At 39.9% G+C, this 18,037-nt stretch overlaps 1 protein-coding gene and 1 long non-coding RNA gene across 3 annotated transcripts in view; one reads left to right on the top strand and one right to left on the bottom strand.

Annotated features, from left to right (window-relative positions):
* Positions 1 to 206: 206 nt before the first annotated feature.
* Positions 207 to 15,260, bottom strand: rbks (ribokinase). Of its 2 annotated transcripts, XM_010774673.1 has the most exons (7): positions 15,172 to 15,260; positions 10,423 to 10,484; positions 3,075 to 3,207; positions 1,988 to 2,051; positions 1,540 to 1,602; positions 915 to 962; positions 207 to 380 (listed from the first exon to the last, which is right to left on the bottom strand). In XM_010774673.1, the coding sequence occupies exons 2-7, from the start codon at positions 10,479 to 10,481 to the stop codon at positions 208 to 210; spliced, it is 540 nt and encodes a 179-aa protein (XP_010772975.1). In that variant the 5' UTR covers positions 10,482 to 10,484; positions 15,172 to 15,260; the 3' UTR covers position 207. The 2 variants fall into 2 exon arrangements, with proteins under 2 accessions (XP_010772975.1, XP_010772976.1); XM_010774674.1 differs by lacking the exon at positions 915 to 962.
* A 215-nt stretch (positions 15,261 to 15,475) lies between these two features.
* LOC104948469 (uncharacterized) overlaps positions 15,476 to 18,037 on the top strand; it is an 8,047-nt gene continuing 5,485 nt past the window's right edge. The window contains exons 1-2 of the long non-coding RNA XR_798693.1: positions 15,476 to 15,568; positions 16,534 to 16,693. This is a non-coding gene — a long non-coding RNA (uncharacterized lncRNA). The remainder of the gene's footprint in view (positions 15,569 to 16,533; positions 16,694 to 18,037) is intronic.

Below are 18,037 nucleotides of genomic sequence, written 5' to 3'. Positions count from 1 at the left end.
TGTGACAAGTACACAAAGGAGTCCAATGAAGGCACTTCAGGCGGAGGGGGGAGTGTGTGGGAGGTATACATGCACAAAAACCTGTAAAACACACTATAGGGAAAACCCGAAAACGCATAATATGGCCCCTATAAGAATGTTCATCCTGGCAACTGAGCAACCTGCACATGAGCTGTGGACACACCATCATGTAAAGCGCAAATACACTCACTGACCTTTGTTCTCCTGAGCCATGCGTAGCGCCTGCAAGGACGTCTGAGGGCTGATCTCCAGCTGGCACACAAGGACCTTTGCATGACTGATGGCTGGAAGAGCTCTGTGCAGCTCCTCACTGCCCAGCAGCATGTTGGCACCAGCCACGATCACAATGGCATTATCACCTGCCCGCGGACACCAAAAGAGACGTGTGAGGAAACAACAGCCACCGTGTGATGACTTTGACAACCCATGGGAACTCTCAGCCCTAAAAATAGGGCTAAATACGGGATGTGTGATGTAAGAAACTGTGGGGGCTTACTGTACTTTTCATGTTTTCACACTATTTACAGTATGTGTGAGGGCAATATACAGTAGCAACTGACCTTGGTATAAAAAGTGAACATTTTCAGTGTCAACTAGGACATTAATAGTCAAGTTTCCCTCAAAATTGTCATGCCTTACATACTTTTTTTCAAAGATTTTTTAGGGCATCCGGTGCCTTAATTATGGAGACAGAGTTTAAATGGGGATGACAGGCAGGCAAATGCTTCCCAGCCAGATTCACACCCGGGTCCTCCGCTTAGGGACCAAGCCCCCGGTACATGGTCTGCTACAGTAACTCTACCAATTGAGCTATGCGCTGGTCCACGCCATAATATACCTATTTTCATTGTTATCACATTGTAACCTTTCAAATACTTCAAATAAACACTTACGTTTTGTCGTGCATTTGTGTGTTGTTCTTCTTGCTTTGTCTTTCACCGCTTAAGGAAAATGTTTAACACATTTGACTAAATTGACGCTTTCAAACTAATGCAGCAAGGCATGTGGACAAGAATTTAGATGATTCTTTTTTTTTTTAAATCAATCTCTTGTATAACACATTTCAGTTGGACTTATTCTTTCTTTAAAATCACTGCATTCAAACACCTAATTCCATGTTAAATTGTAGAAAAAGGGATCCAAATCCAAAACTGCATCCATATAACATGGGATTACATCTAAATGTGTAAAAGTGTATTTGCAAAATGACAGAAATTACTCTCCATGGAGAAAGTCTTGGATCGTTGTAGATTGGAGTGTGTGTGTGTGTGTGTGTGTGTGTGTGTGTGTGTGTGTGTTGGTTTTAGTCAGTCCAACTCTTGTGTGTCAAAGGCGCCACTAAATGCATTGGCGTACAGCTTGTGTGAAGGTGTTTGTGTAGTAGTAAGAAAGAGTTTGCTGGTAGCAAGCATACACTCGTGGTTGAGCCTGTACAGTATAAGGCCATTTCTACAACTTAAAGAGTGTTTGGGATCTCAGGAGGATGCCATCAGCTAGTGGCAAAAGAAAAGCATTTACCTGCATCGTTTACAATGATTGAGGCAGCTCCTGTGGCTGCATCAGATGCTTGCCCGACAAAGTCTGAGACAGAGGGAAAATACGAAAGGTGAATAACAGAGTTTGAAAGCATCCATTATTTGTGTTTCATAAAACACACTTGTCACCATAGTAACTTCTATAATTGCTTGTAATTCCTTTGGTTCTGTCTATGAAGAGACAGGCCACAAACATCTGGAGTCTGATATGAGCAAATTTTTAAAAGCAACTTTATTTTAAACAAATTCCAATTGGTTACCCACCATTGGACATAACAATTGAGCAATCTCCCAGTAAATCCAAAAGCATGAGCAACTAAACATAACTGACAAAATACAGGCAAAAAATTTAATCGCTCTGACCGTGAACTTCTTACCATGCAACAATGGCAACCAATTTGGCATGCAGTAATGCAAGAAAAAAAACGTACCTGTGTTTACACCATAGTCTTTGAAATTCTGAATGTAATTGTCTCCAAAGAAGTCTTTACCAACCTAGAAAAGATGGAAAGCAAAACGATTTCAACAAAGAGAGTGTCAAGCGGGGTCAGACTTGGTTAGCGGCAACTTTTGAAAAGTGGTATAGTCAAACCTCAGTTGGGTTGGATTTTCGTGTGCCCTGCCAGCATACTGGCATGGTGCCGCCGCCGAAAATGTGTAAAAACTAACACACAAAGTCAAGAAATGCACACACGCGAAAACACACGACCAGCTGCGCCAAGCCTCGAAGACACGATAACCCCGCCTTCACGCCTCTTCATACCCACCTCACGTTCGTTTTCCTTCCCTCCTTCCCCTCTTCCCCTGCTCCGCATTGGGATGTCCACATCTGTAGCTACTTTGGGTTGTGGAAGGGGTCCCCACCTTGCCCCGAGGCGCCTACTTCGAACCCACGCTTTCCAAAAAATGTGCCAAAACGAGGGCACTTCTAGCTGCCTGTGATAATGGGTTGGGCTGGTATTGGCTGCTTGGCCCCAATCTCTTTGAAGAGTGGCCTTACGTCTTGGATGTTTTTGACAAGCCCGGGTGTCTATTTTTGGGTTCTCCCCATGCCCGGAGAGCTCCTCCCGCACTGGGTTGTTATCGATCGGGCCTCTTTGTTCTGACAGAGGTGGGGCTTCGGTGCTTTAGTGCGCGGGTTGAAAGGCCACGCTGAGCATACTGATTGGAGACTCTGGGTTGTATGGTATGGGAATAGGCTTGTTTGAAGGCCCGCAAGTGTGGGTGGGCGTATGCATGCGGTATGGTATTGATCAAGAGGAAATGAGGCATGAAGAGTTGATGTGGTGAAATGACTGAAGTGTGAACGAAGCTGCAATGTCTTGGGGAATTGTTAACTAGTTGGCGGACTATGGTAGCTGTGTTTGTACTGAGTTGGACGTAGATTAAACAAAGGTTGGACAAGCAAATCAACTTTTTTTTCAAAAATGCACAAATTAATGCTTGGATCCAAAGGTACACACATAATGTAAATCACAGCAACAGTGTATTTCTGCAAACTTGATTCCAGTGTCATACCTTGCAGACCATTGCGGTTTTGGCTCCCAGTCTTGCAGCCTGTATGCACTGGTTGGCCCCCTTCCCTCCAAAGCCAATGAAGAACTTGTGACCATGGATGGTTTCCCCAGCTTTTGGTAGTCTTGGTGCCTGGCTGAGGTAAACAAAAATGAATAGGCAATTAGCACCATTTTATGGAGTTCACCTCCATTCAAAAGAACCTCAAAGGATTTAGAGGATGAAAAAGTAAGAGTCTTCTACCTAAAAACATGCTTTGGCTGGATTTTGCAGTCCTAATTTGATTTTTCATCTCAACAGTCTCTTCAGACTGCAACTAAAAGTTTGAAAATATTCCTTCAAACTATGAAAAATGTGTTATTTGGCAGTGTGAGCGTTCTACATTGAAACCAAGAAGTAAAGGGAGATGTCAAAATGTGAAGATAAACCTTCAGGGCCAAATCTTTTCCTGGTTGAGCTCTTTATTTATCACTGGAAGACAATAGGTCTCTGTTGAGTCTGCTGAGGATTACATCTTTTGGTCTTGGGAAGGGCTTTCACAAAAAAGGTCAACAAAGTGCAATCTTTGCCAGAATCAATGGAGCATTGGAACCCCACTCCCTAACCCCCCTTTTTCCATACTTAAACTCGAAAGCAGCAATACAACCTAATATGGAGTTTGCTATTGGCTCATCTTTGTTAAACGCATTCTCAATATTTCACTGAAGATGTGTCCATGCAAGTTTCTCAATTTGTGCAAATGATGCAACAAGCAAAAACCATAGATGTCTCAACTTGATTTTGGCTGCACTATCAATCCGTGACTCATCAGGGTTGGGTAAAGTCCCGCCCTCCCCCTCGAGGTTGATATGCCACAGGTGGCTGCCCTCAGGAGGAGCTGTCTGTTCTCTGATTTCTCCAGTCGCAGAGCCAGAATGAGTGGTGAGTAACATGGAGTAGAGACAACAGACCACTTCATATTGCACGTCAGAATGCTGTGGTCTGGCTTCGGGCAATCCTGGCCCGGGGCCAAAGGGTTTGCGGGTGGCAAAATATTGTCATGAACTTGTTTTTCCCCCTGTTGTTGCTCTTTCTTATACTGCGAGTGTGTTTGTGGCAGGTGTGCTGTTACAGTAAGCTCACTCTATCCCAGGATTTTCAGTAACTGAGACGCTGGTGGCAAACACTGGAGGCGGCAATAAATGCTGCTGTTTTTGCACACCGGCGTGTGAAAACACTAAAGTGCCCAAAGCTATAACAGGATGTAGGGTCAATGAGACTGAAATGTGGTGAGAAGGAAACGGAACAAAGGTTGAAAACATGTAAACACACACACAAACACACACACACACACACACACACACACACACACACACACACACACACACACACACACACACACACACACACACACACACACACATATTGTTATTGAATATGTAGAATAGGTAGGAAGCCGTTTAATACTTTTTTCCCACATGTGTCAAAGCTGTTTCTCTTGGTGAGAAAAAAAACCTTGCACATGGACTCCCATATGTACATTAATTAAAAAAAAAAAATGTTTGGGAAAAACTGTTTCACATCGTTCATTCAGGTCTTTTATATTGAAAAGAGACACTAATACCACTGTCATAACTGTAGCTAAATATGAAAATCGCTAGAAACCGGTTAGCTTTGCTCAACACCAAAACAACTAGCCTATAGCTGTCATCCCCCTTGGCTAAGCTAATTGCCTCTTATGGTGGTTTTCTATTTTGGCATACAGATATGGCTTTTGGAAGAAAAAGCATATAAAACATTTCCTGGAATTGTTTTGTGCTAAGCTAAAAAACAGAAATGTTGGCTAATACATATGCTAAGCTAAAATTAGCCTTGCTAACTGTGGCTCTAACTTATGCTAGACAATGCATCTATCTTCTCATGTAACTCTCTGCAAAAAGCAACTACAGTAAGTGCATTTCCTTAAATGTCAAAAAAATTATAATTTGTATTTAGTTGAAACATTTCAATTAGAACTTAGCTTTTCTGTTACAAGGATTGCCCTCATAGTGGAAAACGTATTGAGTCAAGAAGATGATGACATACATGTATGGTGGAATGTATCTCTACATTATCTATTAGTTTATTTCATTTTCTTTTGTCTTTAATAATTGTTTGTGTAGTGGAGTGCACGATGCTAGTAAACTAAATGATAGCAAGGGCATTTCACGTGTAGAGACTTGAGTGATTATCATGTAAGAAGAAGCATGTATCTGTGTCCGCCATAGTCACTAACAAATGTTCTGCCTTTCCATACATTGACGTGTTCATGGCTTGAGATTTTCACACAATAGTGATGAATAATGAGCACAACCGCAACATTTTCAATATAACATTTGGCCGTCAGCCACTTTAAGGCGGATAACTGAAAGGTAAGATAAACAGATTTCCAAATTCTTAAATAAACCCACCTACGCCTCTTCATGCCAAAGAGACACTTGGCTATTGTTGTCTGTGGTGAGTGCACCAAAAAAACAGGGCAGTTATGTGCTAAAGTGCAACCTCGGTGCGTTTTCTCCCATGGAACCAAAAGGCCAGAGCAGGTGTTCAGTGACTTGAAGTGTTTGCTTTGAGGCTGGCTCTCATTTCCCTCTCCTCTGTCTCAATTAGAGTCATTCCTCAGCTGTTGGTGAGCAACATGGGGAAGCAGACTTGGACAAAAACTAATTGAAAAGCTTTTCTTTGTCGAAAAACACAACCTCCATCGTGAACTAGCTATTGGCAAAATAATACATATTAAAATATTTTGCTTTTGCTTGTAAAAATATCATATAATTACGACAATAAATAAGGATACTACTACATGGTTGTATTGCTCTCAGAATTTTTTTGATCAGTGTGTTAACCTTCAGCTCTTGGTGTGCCTCAGCTTCTGAGCCGATGAATGCACCACTCAGAAAATATATTTTTGTTCACATTTTGTGAAAGTTTCCTTGTCCACAAAAGTCCCTATAGCAGAAGCTCCGGTAAATCAGGACAAGGTGAAGAGACCTAACAAAGAACAGGTTGAGCAAAGACAGCATACCTTACATGGGCATGGTGAGCTGCTTCCCTCACAAGAGGTGCAGTGTCGGAGTAGGACGTGGGCGTTTATTTTTGTGTGGTCAGACCATTGGTTGAAGCCACGTGCATGTTGCTATCATTCACTCAGAAGTTGCCTATATCAGTGGATATAATAAGCCCCTTATCAACCCATTCTGCCTCTGAATTGAATACTTCAAAACCTTTTAAATTAATATTTTTTACAATTACATTAAAGGTTGGCAGACGGATCACGGACACAGCTTATGGAATAGAACAATTCTACTGTAGATTAAATACTACAAAGTTAATATTTTATGATTGAGTTCACTCAATATGGATTTATTTTCAAAACTGATTTTTTTATATCTTTAATTAAAATGATGTTGCACAAAACTTTAAAATGAGGTTAAAATTAAAATAATACATTGTAATACTGTTCCTTAAATGTCAGTTTAGTTTTTTTTCTCTAACCTTAGATTAAATGAAATGCTGTTGCACAAAAAATTAACAGTTTAAAGTTAAATTGTGATCCAGTGTTTCCTTAAGAATTACAGTTCAGGAGATCTCACTTTAAAAAATGGAATTAATGTATTTTCTAAATTTCTGCCAGTTGTTGCCAGGCTGTCTCTTCTTCCTTACCCTGTTGCTGTTTTGTCTATTACTTGTTGGCATTTTGCTAAATTAATTGTGGCCAACCATATTTTCTCAAAGTAGTAGAGAAGCTGTTTAATGAAATCACAGGGACAGAGGAATACATTCCTGCCTACTGCAATAACTGTGCAGCGAATCAACTCTGGCTGGCGGAGAACTCACAGCTCGATAGTTTCTCTTTTGTTAACTGGATTAATATCTTCACTCTGTAAATGTTACATTTATATTTAATTGAATAAGCCATTCCTTGCACACTTAATAAATAACTAAATAATATCCTACTTTATATTGTGTTAGCTGTAAATTGGCCCTTCAATACTGTTTTATTTTTCAGAAAGTTTACAGTTTTTTATCTTCATGGTGAAAATTATTTGTAACTTTTTACTTCTGTTTTATATAATCTTATTTTCTATTTTGAATGTGTAACGGAAACATTTCCCAATTTGGGATCAATACAGTACATGTTATCTTATCTTTACTTATTTTAAACTTAGTTTTGCTAAACTCTGATAAGAATTGGGATTAAATGTAACCTTGTTACAACACCTAAAAAACACCTGTATTCCACATTTTTGCAAACACTGTCCCACAACCTGTCCCTGAGCAAAAAGGAGGAAGAATACTGTTATTTTGTCTTATTTTTAACCAGTCTTTTCGTTGTAATTTGTGCAGATAAATTCATTACAAACCACACTTGAATAAAGGTGTGTTTACTATGCTTTGGTGGGAACACGGTTGTGGTACATTGTGGTTCTGCTTAACCATTTGGGAAACTCAGATTCCAGTGAGCAGGTGATAAGCGCCTCCACTCAGTAGACTGAGGCAGTAGGGGGCACTGTATGGCTTTGACAATGGGTTTAAAGCACGAGAAGCCCTGCTGTTCCTCCTCTTTATGCACTGCAGACAGTAGACCTATACAACATAACATTTGTACTAAAGCTGTAAAAAAACAAGGATAGTATACTCTTGCTTGGCACACTTATAACAAAGCACCATAGAGATCTGACTGTGTTCAGATGGCAAGACCGAAGAGTGTGTGCCCCCGCTGTCTGTCACTAAATTGTGCTGCCACCCAAACACTGGCTGTTAAAGACAACTGGATTTCTAACTTCAAAGCCATGCATATCACTTTGAAGGGCTGCAAATGTATTCCAACTACCCCCTCCCTATCTGACCCCCATCCAAAAAACCCAACCCAACCCCACACACAAACACACGCTCCAAAAACAGGTCATTTCCCGTTAGCTTATTAAGGGTCTTAATTGACAACGCCTGCCCTTCAAAGCAGAAAGTCACTGTTTGAATTGCTAACGAGCAACAAAATAAATCCAAAAACCTCAGTAGGAGAAGGCATATGTTTTTCATAAATTGGAACTTGTGAGTGACAACAAAAATGTGACAACTTGCACTCGCTAGAATGTCGAGAAACTTTTTCTGCCACTGGCACAAGTTGTGGTTGTTTATTTAGATCTCCACTTGCTGGCAGCTAGGTGACAGTTCTTTTTCCAGGGTTTCATATATAATACAAGCTGTGTGACAAAACTGCCACACACGCTGACAGGAATACAGCTCGATGGCTGAAGCCCATGAAGACGTGACATTACTGTGTTTGCTTTAAATGCTTCTTTTGAGATTGTGTCATTCCTCACAAAAGGTTATGGTAAATGAGGATGAAAAATTGTTTTCTAACTAACCCATTGTGCTGGAGTTGATGACTAATGATTTGTGGGAATGGATGCTACTTGGCTCAACAAATCTCACCACGTATGAGGATGATGCAACACTGACATTTCGGTAAGCAGCAATTATACCAGATCTTCTGCACACTCTCTGAAAGTGGAGTCAGATATACCATGGGATGGGCACACCTACATCAGCTGTCAATGACTTAATCAATTATTTGGTATTTGTACAGCAATAACAACCTGCTGCAGATCAGTGGATGTTTTAGAACAACAGCTCATGTGTGTAAAGGAAGCTGAAGTATATGGAAATGCACCAACCCATCCCTATTTAACGAGAAGTCTGCTCATTGCCTAATGGCCTAAAAGCTGTTTGCCTCCACACTCTTAAACCAGGGATTTTCCTTACATTATTATGGGCGTTAAGGACAAGTATTAAAAAGCCAGAGACATTATCTAATTTGGGACAACTTCCTCTATTCTTGAGCAGACAGGAGGGTGCAGTCCATGGAAAATACCCTCGAGCCTTTATGCCATATTTTCCACATGCCTGCAAGTCACCAAAGGAAAATGGCTGTTGTGGTTTATAATAATAATTATAATAATAATAAAGGGAAACATGTTTAAACAGAGACACTTGACCGTTTGGTCAGCCACACCCACTAAATGACTGATAATATGCCTGTCGAGTTCATGAGCAAACACAAACATAGTGCAGTTTGCATTGATAACGAGAGAAGACTTTCTGCTAGAATTTCGTAGTTATTTTTGAAGCAAAGTCTTTTTTGAATTCAGACAGTTGTACTCAAAGCCAGACTTTCTAGCAGCAACTGTACATTTTGCTTTATGAAATGATGACTTTGGAATGATTTATCAGCTGTAATTACATGAGTGTCACATGACTTTGTTTGATTGTTGCCTGCTGACTTTCAATGGCAAACTCAGGGTTTGAAAAAGTTAAACCGATGCAACAGGGGTTGATTCCACTGGTCTTAAAAAGATGACCAAGTGTAAAGAAGTCAGCGAGAAGATGACCTTACTTCTCATCCCTTTATACCATCTTTCATAACTTTTCCTAATGAGTTTTTGTTCCCAATTGCTAGTTTATAGTCTTTTTCAATACAGCATGATGTTCATCTTGCAAATTATGGTCCCATTTAGAGTCAAATTGTAGAGCAGAGTATGCTTGAGGGCGTGGCTACCCTGTGAAAGACAGGTCATGTTGATGTCTGGTTTTTGTTCTCTCCGTGTTTTTGTTGTTAGTACTTTAAACTTCTTCACAGTGTATTTTCATTTCATTCACTTCTGGTCCCAAAAAAAGATGGCCCCCAAAATGCCAACTAATTTACATCTCTTATTTACAGTCCATAGCTGACTCATGTAAAACAGGAACCTAGTACAAGGTGGTTACTACTGTACGTATAAGATGGAAATATAAAGATATCATTGGCGACATTGGCAGCTACCAATGTTCTGAAGAGGGATTTTCCAACGAAATACATAAATCATTGTCAGCATATTGGAATTAGTATATGTGTGATTTTGTGAAAGAGAAACATCTTGTAGTTTAATTGAAATTCCTTGGGGGGTTTTCTTTGTTGTTGTAACTACTGTTGCCAATGCTTTAAAAAACAACATCAACTTTTTTGTAGAGTTTGCGAACAGATTATATGTTTTCTTTTACATTTTCATTATTTAAAAACATATTAAACAAATCAGTGTTGAAATCTTCATACTAAGCAAAACCACATGGATCCAGACCAAAAGGGTAAGAAACATTTTAAAATAAGCCTAATATGATCATGAACAGTTGCCCAATGTCCTGCTTCCTGTTGAGCCCACCTGAGGAAGCACAGGAGTTTCCTGAACCCATGTTTAGCCAAAGATGTTGTACTCAGCGTTCTCATAAAACATAAGGGTGATTAATGGTCATTTGTAGACAAACACAAAGTTTAGTATGGGCTAAACGAACTCACCTCACCAAGTCAGTCATACAGGAGCCAACCACCATCACATCAAACCCCTCTTCAGTCATGATCTGATTAGGAAACAAATTGGTGTTATTAATAAAGTAAAAACACTCATTTCCAGACATAACATATTGTAAATAATCTTCATTTAAATTCTCAACATTTGTCCAGCCTTTCCTATCAAATATTTTGAGAAACGAGGACAAAATCTAAAGCACAGCAGACTCCTTGGCGGCATATCAGGCACAATATGTAAACTAGTTTCCCCACCAGCCTCCAAACAAAAATCATTTGATATTCTTTATCTCCCACATTAGCATGAGCTTGACTGAAATGAGAAAGAAGGTAAAAATAGAGCATTCATCGCTGGCTGAGTTGGACAGGTTCCAATCTTATTGGGGGTGGAATGGAGGGGGTATTTCAATGCTACACCATGTGAATGCACCGCAGCCCAGCGACTTCTATAATTAATTCAATCCCTGGCTTGTATCTGAGCTAATGCTAGTGTGTTAATCTCTTCAAATCTCTGCCTAGGCAGTGGAAGACTTGGAAAGCCTGGCCGCTGGCTGCAGGATGGCTCAATTCTCTCTCCCACAACTCAAAGCATATTGTCTTCCTTGGGCAGGCATGAAAAGCTAACCTCCACATCTCCACTGCAGGAGAATATTTTATGAGATCTGCATTGTCCAGCCACTTTAAATAGCAACAAACCATTTTAAAATGCTCCATCTCTTCTTGAGTTCAAGGCAAAGTTATCATGGAGTTGACCAACCTGAATTAGTGTTCAGGTTGGTGCATCTAAATCAGGGGTGTCCAAATACAGAAAGATATATATGAAGGGCTGGGCCGCTCACTAGGTTTATTGCCATCACTGTAGAAAAAGTTAGCCAAATCAATCAAATATAGGTAAGTTATTATTGATACTTGAAAATGCTTTAATAAAAAAACTGCGTATACATCACAGCTCTCCAGAGGGTTTCATTTATTTTGTTAGCAGCTTATTCCTTAAAACAGAAACGTCAGTGTGCTTATAATAAGGGGAAATAGAAAGGGTAGATTTCAAGCTTGTTATGTAAATAAGTTATTGTTTCAACTAAGATTTGTTTACAAATGTTTCCAACTTTAATTGATTGAATTTATTTGAAAGGTGGGCACGCCATGTACACCGCGATATATATGTTTACATATATATTTAAGTAGTACAATATATGACAAGTTTAATTTATGGGCCATATTTCATTATACTATTTGAATCAGCTGAGGGCCGTTTTTAAAATGGCCTGCGGGCCGCATTTGGCCCCCGGGACGTAGTTTGGACACCCCTGATCTAAATGAACATGAATGAATGAGTGAAGAGTAAAGGTTCCCTATTGTGCTTTTTTGGAGTTTTCCCTTTCCTGTAGTGTGTTATTTAGGTTTTAGTGCATGTAAATGGTCTGCAAAGTCTAAAATCCCCCGATTGGACTCCTTTGTTCACTTTGTAACATAGTGATCACTATGCAAAACTCAAGCTTCCATTGGAAAGTGTTTCAACACATTGTGGAACATATCTAAGTGGTTGACCAATCGCAATAGAGCTGGCCAGCTAACCAATCGGAGCAGGCTGGGCTCTGGTTTCAGACAGAGGGTGAAAAGAGGTGCTGCAGCACAGGCAGTATGAGAACAATAAAGAGCTTTTTGAACATTAAAGCATGGACACATTTAGAGACACAAAATACTAATATGAACCTGAAAATGAGCAGAATATGTTCCTTTAAAGCTAATACTTTGGGAAATTAACTTATCAAAGCATGCTCTCAAAAGGCTGCAGTCATGTTTGAAACTACTTTGTCTAAATGCAAATTTAGGTTCCACACAATAGGTAAAACAATTAAGACTGAGTTATAATCAAAAACCCAGAGAAATATAAAATAAATATTGTTTGAACCATTTAAAAAACAAAAAAAAACTACTTTTTTGCCTATGTCTGCTCGGCAGTCAAGAAATTGAAAATGACTGTTATTACGATGGTACAGTAAGAGGATTTATGTTTAAAAATGCTTTTCAGAAGTTAAGAGAATGGCTATAATCACAGAAAAACATATTATTTGACCCCTATCCCACCAAACACAAACACACATTGTTTGCAAAAGCTCTTTTATATTATTCACAGTGTTGTAGTGGACTCTAAGGACATAATTCACGATTTTCTGTGGTTAAACACAAGCAATCATCTTGTGTGCCTTTTCTGTGATGTTTTACCTTCACACTAACACAGTAAGAGTGTGAAGTAAGTGTTAAGAGTAAACATTTTCTCAAATGTAAGAATATTCAAAAAAAGAACTGTTGAAGAATGTTGAACTGCTAAGACAACCCTAATGCCATCTAATCAGGTACTGAACATCACTAAAGATTGGGCGATAACCAACTAGGGCTAATCATAATAATTAAATATGATCATTGGTGGTCTTTCAATGGAATCATATTATGAGGAAATTATATCTGGATAACATGAAACACAACAACCTCATCTCCATGACCTAACAGCCGCATTTGACACGATCAACCATTCCATCCTCATCAACCGCCTCCAGTCTTCAATTGGCATTACCGGTACTGCCCTCTCCTGGTTTAAATCCTATCTCTCTGACAGATCAATTAATCTCCATTAACAACTGCAAATCCCCCACAGCCCCCGTCAATCATGGCGTCCCTCAGGGTTCTTTACTGGGTCCCCTTCTGTTCATCATCTACATCCTCCCAATTGGACAAATCCTCCGTCAACAACAAATCCAGTTCCAGTTATTCCACTGTTATGCTGATGACACACAGCTCTACCTCTCAACAAAATCAATTTCTCCAACCACACACTCCCAGCCCAGCACCTACCTCACTGACATTAAAAAATGGATGCAAAACAATTTTCTAAAAATTAACTGTGACAAATCGGAATTTATAATCCCAAACTCACTTACCCGCTCAACCCAAGATTTTTCTCTTACCATCGATGGCTCCATTGTCAACTCCTCCACTCACATCCGTTACCTTGGCATCATCCTTGACCCCACCCTCACTTTCCTCCCTCACGTCAACCAGGTCACAAAAAACGCTTTCTTCCATTTAAAGAACATCGCCCGCATCAGACCCTCCCTCTCATCGACCGCTGCTGGAACTCTGATCCATGCCTTTATAACATCCCGACTGGATTACTGCATAACAGCATACTTTTTGGATCACCTGCATTCATACTAAAAAAACTTCAATATGTCCAAAACTCAGCTGCCCGCTTGCGGTGAGCAAGCCTGGCGCTCCGACCACATCACCCCTATCCTCCATGACCTCCACTGGCTCCCCAGTTAGATCTGTTTAACTTGTACAAGACAAAGGTGTCTTTTCACACATTGAATGATTTTCAGCCTGAGGTGTTTTGATGGGCAAACGCAGTCATCTAGAATTCACAGAACAGTCTTTTTTTTAGTTTTGTGACTTTGCTTTTTTTTGTAGCTGAACCTGGAACTTTATGGGTTTTCTCAACTCATCAAGGAAGACTACATTATATCCTTCAGTGTATCACAACCATTCAAAATCAACATAGGCTATACATTGTTTTTACAGAATACAATGAAAAACTGTGGCCTACGTTGTGGAGTCAAAGTCCTCTGAGATGTTGTGGAGTACAAGTATAAAGTTATATAGAATAGCAATACCACAGTTTATGGTAAATACTCAAAAATTACACGTAGCGTACCTGGAATTTGTAGTCAAGGACAGTAGAGTAAATGCACTTAGTTACATTACACCACTTTGCTTATTATGTTCTGCTTATACATTATTTATGTGCAGGCTTATCTGTTAAAGATAAGCGTGACTATCACGACTATCTTACAGCTGAGTCCTGCATCGGGTCGGGTGAACCGCAAAAAAGGTGATTCGCGGGTGGTATTTTTTCAAACGCTTTTTTCCGGGTTCGGTTCTGGGTAAAACAAAGATGATGCGGGTCGGGTCGCGGGTGTTGCATAATAAATATATTAAAAATAATAATAATTTAGTTTAATGTTTAAATCCTCAGACCTCTCCCCCGCGGGACCGCGCATAATGATAACCTCTACTAGCGCATCAATCTGATTCTGAGCGCGCCACATTCGAAATGGCTGAGGTGAAGCTCTCCAGCGGGGAATACAGCATTTTCAATAACACTTCCTAAGAGCGAAATCCAACGTCTGGAGGTTTTTGGTGTCATCCTAGATGGAGGAAATAACCAACATCCCACGCTTTTTGAGACAAATATGCAACTGCGTGTGTTAATAATTGCACTGCTCATATATATGCGGGTTCGGGTCGGGTTGCGGATCTTGTGCCGACGGGTCGGGTCGGGTTGCGGAACTAATTGGCAATATGTGCGGGTGGCGGGGCGGGTTCGGTATTGCACGTCGCGGGTGCGGGGCAGGAGCGGGTCTTGAAAANCAGCAGCCATGTGCGGTTAGTATGGGCTTGGATTTGTCTCTAATTGTCAATATGTGCGGGTGGCGGGGCGGGTTCGGTATTGCACGTTGCGGGTGAGGGGCAGGAGCGGGTCTTGAAAATCAGACCCGTGCAGGACTCTGTTTTACAGTAAAATTAGAAATATTAAGATTATTTTAAAGCACCTACATTACGTGTGTGTTCAACTCTGGAATTAGATGAAGACTGAGTGGGATATCGCCGAGAAGGGATTATGATCCATGCAGATTAATTAGAATATATAATATATATTATATAAAGTTGTGCAGAAATTACCTTTCATTCAAATGTTCTCTTAGCTTCTTGCAGAGTTGAGAACTGAACACAACAACACCCCACAACAGAAAAGAGACGGTCAAAGTGCATAATGACAGCTGGGAACGTTATAGCTATTGCCTGGCCTAATATTGCCACTTTATTAGTGCATACGTATTTTGTGTAGTCTATAATGTATTACGTATAAATATGGAAAACCAAAAATAGTAAATGAGTTATATGTTACCGCAGAATTTGGCCTAGGGAGTAAAAGCACTAATTTTGTCAACAGGCATTATAACAGACGGCTAAGTGGGGGGCAATCAAAAGGACCCTAACAACATGTACCGGAAATGTTAAGTGCATGAAGTAAACATTGGAGTTAATGCTTAAATGATCTGACTTCCAGCTCTTTAAGGTACTCTTACCTACACCGCATGTTGTATCAACATTAACAATAATAGATGGATTATTTTTTAGAGTAAGCTAGTTGTTCAAAGTGTAGCAAACTGAAGTTCCGTTCTGTGTTAAGCTAACAAGCTAACGATAGCAAGCTTACGAACATACACTGACATAAAATGTAGAGTACAGACTAAAATCCCCCGAGATACTGAGTGTACTAGTTTACCACAAACAACGTGTACAACATAAGCTTGATACTAACTCTATTTTATTTTTATTTTGCCATTCATTGTGGCCTGTCTACGTTATAGTGAGGGAAAAGGGGTTGGTAGTGTCATAGCTAACATTGTATGGCCCTAAGCGTTACTTTGGTTTTATCTATCTATCTAACACCCAGGAGTTGAATAAACATCTGCCTATTTTGAGCTAGAAAGTTAAAAATCTGAAAATAACAGGAAGCTGTTTCTGACTTTCATACAAACATTCCCTTGACACCCGGAAATGACAGCTGAACAGATGTTGAATAATGTTATATAATGTCTTTTGACACTGTCATGTAATGTGTTTTATTGCTCTGAATGCTGTTGTTGTTTACCTGATTTGTGTTATACTTTCTCTTCATTTAATTCTCTCCATATTTTATTCCATTCTATTTCTATGTAAATACTGCTATATTTTACTATATTTTTTATTTAATTTTTTAGTGTTATTATTATAGTTTTCTTAAAATAGTTGGCTTTTTATTTTTTTATTTTTGTTTTACTTTTATGTATGCACCATGACATCAAGTACAATTCCTCGTGCGTGTCAACCTACCTGCTGATAAACCTGTTCTGATTCAAGAAGAATAAAAATAAAAATGTATGTGGTGTACATTAGCTCATGTCATTTAAATCTCCAGTACAAATACATGCTTGTTCCTAGTAAAATGCTGTTTTTATAAATAACATTAAAGCTTTTCTTTATATTGTATCTCCACAGACTCATCACTCAGAGCAGATACAATGAACGACATCTCCCCTGAGGTGGCCCTTCACAGGATCTCCCCTGAGCTGCGGCCCTTGCTGTGCAGCGTTGTGAGGAACGGCCGCGTGGGACTGGACTCCACAAACTGTCTCCGAGTCACAGACCTCAAAACTGGGTGAAAAACACTTTTGGACCACAAGTTCCTCATGTGGAACTCAGTGGTTCCATTAGTACATGTTTCTCTGCAGTGATTTGGCCTTTGAATTATATGAGAAAGATTGGTGGAATATAGGGGAAACCCTGTAAGCATGATATTATATTTGTGTAGTATTTGTATACACATAATGAGTCAAGACTACAGTGTCTATAGTGGAGTTTGGATATTTGAGTAACTGGTACTTGCAGTATTTTTGCTAAATAGTTCCTACATTCAACTTTGTTTGCAACCATGAGCACTGCAGGCACTGTTCCATCGAGTTCCATTATATTGGAGAGAAGCAGACATTTCTACAGACAATAGCTCCAACGCTCAACAATTTACAAGAAAAAATTATCTAGATAAATAGCACTACAAGTCTGAGGACAAATATGTATTTTTATTTTTGGGAGAACTGTCCCTTTAAGTACAAATGACAGGCTAATGTGAAATATACAAATCCTTGTTGTGTGAGTCAAAAGGCCTCAAAGGGACAGAGTAGTGATTTGGTATCAGAAAGACAACAATATGAAGTGTGCAGAATTTGGTTTAATCAGTGTACCATACTATTTTGAGATAACAGTCTTTTCCTTCCCTGCTACATTATACTTCCACTCAATACATTTTCATGTAACATGCAGTGTTTCCCCTATATACAAGTAGTGGCGGCGCAGCGCCGCTGCTGAAATATGCGCGCCGCTGCTAGGGGGCCCCAGCCGGGTACCCAAAAAAAACTTTTTTAAATAATAATAAGTGGCGACCCTTTTTCATTTTTGATTGTTTGTTATGTGGATTTGTAGTATTTGTGTTACTGTATGTTCAATAAAGGTGTAATTTTGCTAAATCTTGAGACATTGCCACTGTATGTACTAGGCAGGGCCGATTTTTGGCATAGGTGACATAGGCGGTCGCCAGATCTGGGGGGCGCTGCGCTGGTAGCTTTGGGAGGGGACAAAACATTTTTGACCGTTGGTGCTCATCCTAATTTTCAGCCTTGATGTAACAACATTCATAATTAAGTAAATGTAACACCCTTTTCACCCCAGTTACACTTTTCATTTGCCCTGTACGATGGGCGCTGTAAGTGATGAAAGTGGGGGATGTTGGCTTATCAGGCGCCCGCAGCTCACAGCCAAAGTGTGAGCGTGGGAGCGAGAGAGCGAGCGAGGGAGAGAGAGAGAGAGGGCGCACCGGTACCGGCACTGTTTTTATTAGAATCTGTTGCTAGCTGCGCTAACGGATATAAGAAGTATATGTTTCTACAACCAGGGTGGAGGAGAGCTCTCCTGTCAGACTGAGAGGCTCAGTGAGGTAAAGGACTCT

The sequence above is a fragment of the Notothenia coriiceps genome, unplaced genomic scaffold (assembly GCF_000735185.1).
Source record: "Notothenia coriiceps isolate Sejong01 unplaced genomic scaffold, NC01 NC01_scaffold00014335, whole genome shotgun sequence".
Lineage (NCBI taxonomy): Eukaryota > Metazoa > Chordata > Actinopteri > Perciformes > Nototheniidae > Notothenia > Notothenia coriiceps.
Note: the sequence above shows the minus strand (reverse complement) of the source record. Positions and strands in the feature narration are given on the sequence as shown.